Source organism: Pollachius pollachius (genome assembly GCF_949987615.1).
Source record: "Pollachius pollachius genome assembly, chromosome: 6".
Classification (NCBI taxonomy): domain Eukaryota; kingdom Metazoa; phylum Chordata; class Actinopteri; order Gadiformes; family Gadidae; genus Pollachius; species Pollachius pollachius.
Genome location: NC_136939.1, coordinates 24,956,098 through 24,959,084, shown reverse-complemented (window position 1 = coordinate 24,959,084; position 2,987 = coordinate 24,956,098). Strand labels below are relative to the sequence as shown.

Genomic DNA, 2,987 nt, shown 5'->3' with positions numbered 1-2,987 from the left:
CGTGGGTGGGTGAGCATTTAACACAAACACCAGCCTCACATCACAAGAAGAAGAAAGAAATATATTTTTTTGCCCAGAATTCCTAGGTGCAGGTCAAACGTGAAAAATTCGGAATGCTACTGTGCTTTTTCTATTCTAGAGAAAGTGTGTGCGTGCGCCCCTGTGTGTGTGCACCCCTGTGTGTGTGTGCCCCTGTGTGTGTTTGTGTGTGTGTGCGTGCCCAGGTGAACAAAGTATCCACCCACTGTATAGAAAGAGAGAAATCGTAAACATCACTTGAGAAGATTGGAAAAAAAGAATATCAGTGCCGCAAACCGAAAAACATCAACGATAAAAACATTTGAATATATTATCTTCTTTTTTGTCATCCTCGTGTCTCTCTTGTCCAGCATCGAGGGACGATAAGCATATTTCCTTTTTCCTCTTATCGGATGCAAAACGGTAGGGAAAAGTATTTACCGTCTGTCAATCTGCGTCCGAGTGCATTTTTTTCCGTCGGGTTCGGAAAAAAAGTTCAGAACTATTCTGTTCAGAGACAGTTCCGGGAGAGACATATGTTTTTCAGTCAACGTTGATTTCTCGTAAACGTCTGGCCACGTCCGTTAGTGCATATTTCTTCCGCCGGGGTCGGAAAATTGCTCGGAACTGCCCTGTTCAGGGAGAGACAATTTCCAGGAGAGAAGTTGTAACGTTTGTTATTGTTGGTTCGAAAAACCTTTTTCTGAACATATTTTTTGCCGTTGTTTATAGCTAACGCCCACACAGTCCGACAACGGGAAGGGTCTGTCCCTCGTTGATGATGTCACAAATAACCGTGCAGCCGTTGGATCCGACGTCTATAATAGTCTTTTGATAATATCAGTTTTTTTAGAGGGCGATGGGGGTGGGGGGGGGGAGTGAGGTTATCATCATCATCATCGAATAACCTTGCTCAGTCCTGATGTGGGGCAGGGGGTTTGTGGTGGGTTAGATTGCGGTGGTGGATAGGGGGAGGACAGTTCTCCCCACCTTCTCACATCCACCACCACCTCTTCCACCTCCTCCTCCACTTCCCCCTCATGGGGGTCACATGACCGAGAGGGACCTCTTCCTCATCATCATCATCAAACTACTTCTGTCAGTCTCTCCACCTCCCCTTCCTCTTCCTCCTCCTTCCCCTCATCTTCTTAGTCACATGACCACAGTGGGCAACGCCTCCTCTAAGTCACATGATCACAGTGGGCATCGTCTCCTCATGCTCACGTGACAATGTTCGGTGCCTCCTCCTCTTAGTCACGTGACCAGAGTAATCTCCGCCTCCCTGTCGTCACATGACCAGAGTTAACTCCTCCTCCCCGTGGTAAGGTGACCACATTCAAAGCGTCCTTATCGTAGTCACATGACAATGTTCAGAGCCTTCTCCTCGAGGTCATGTGATCTGTCGCCGGGGGCGGTGAAGGGGGCGGGGCCTGTCGTTCGGGGAGTGGTTCTTCAGTCGTGCGGGGGGCGGGTTCAGTCTGTAGGGGGCGGAGCCAGTCGTGCGGGGGGAGGGGGGGGGGGGGGGGGGGAGGGGCTCAGTCAGTCCCGCAGCAGCTCCTGCAGGCAGCCGGGGCTCTTGAAGACGTCCGGGACGTCGCTGTCCAGCTTGCAGATGACTTTGTAGATGGCCTTCTTCCAGGACGGGTCCACGTCCTTCCCCGCCACGATGGCCAGGAAGAACTCCCTCAGGGTCACCTGAGCCACCTCCAGGAACCGCTCCGGGACCTGGGGGTCAGAGGTCAAAGGTTAAAGGTTAGGAAGGGCCACCTCCAGGAACCACTCAGGAACCTCTCTCTCTCTCTCTCTCTCTCTCTCTCTCTCTCTCTCTCTCTCTCTCTCGCTCTCTCTCTCTCTCTCCCTCTCTCTCTCTCGTATTGGGTTAGGAATGGGTTGGTGAAGTTAGGATGGATAGGGTTTAGTGTGGGTGTTGGTCTCTGTGTGTGTGTGTGTGTGTGTGTGTGTCGATCCATGTTTGTGTGTGCTTGTTTGAGTGTGGATTTGTGGGGTTGTGTGGTGTTTGAGTGAAAACACACAATTGCAAACACACAAACACACACACAAGACATTTTTCATTCTATTTTTTGCTGTTTTTCCACCGGCAAGATCATACAAAGACACAGAAATACCGTCCAAGGAGTCTCTCTCTCTCTCTCTCTCTCTCTCTCTCTCTCTCTCTCTCTCTCTCTCTCTCTCTCTCTCTCTCTCTCTTTCTCTCTCTCTTTCATCCTCATAAACTTCATCATTACTCTTTTAATACTCTTTAATTCTTTCTATTTTTGTTTTGTATTCTTTCACCAATTTACACAAAGACAGACACACACACACAGACACACACACACACACACACATACAGACACACACACATACACAGACACACAGACACACACACACACACACACACACACACACACACAGACACACATACCTCGGCGTGCAGCCATGTCTGTGACCGTTTCACGCGTGGCAGGATGTGCCAAGGTTAGGAAAGACACACACACACACACACACACACTGCCTCTCTCTCTCTCTGTAAACGATTCCCTTGGTGCCTATAGTCTCTCGCTCTCCTTTGCTAACTGCCCCCCTGGGACCACAGTTATCTCAACGAGGCCCTATGTCTCTGTCTTGATACGGACATACACACACACTCACACACACACAAACGCCTATACTCGCACAAGGACGCACACATGCATGGACGGACAAACACACACACAGACACACGCACACAGGGACGGACACATGCACACATGGGCACGGACACACATATGTAAGGACGCACACACACACGCAATCGCACACACGGACGGAGACACACAAACACACACTGGCACGCAATAACACACACACACACACACACACGCACATGGACGGATGCAGCCACACACGCGCGCACACACACACACGGACGGACGCACACAAAAACACACACGAAGGAGATACAACTAGCAAGGAAGGAGTTACAAACT

The 2,987-nt window shown here is 50.2% G+C and overlaps 1 protein-coding gene across 1 annotated transcript in view; it reads right to left on the bottom strand.

The window, feature by feature from the left end:
* Positions 1-1,557: 1,557 nt before the first annotated feature.
* LOC307076874 (prospero homeobox protein 1-like) overlaps positions 1,558-2,987 on the bottom strand; it is a gene marked incomplete at both ends in the record, with an annotated part of 29,375 nt that continues 27,945 nt past the window's right edge. The window contains 1 exon segment of the mRNA XM_079738093.1: positions 1,558-1,743. Coding sequence (XP_079594219.1) covers positions 1,558-1,743 — 186 coding nt within the window.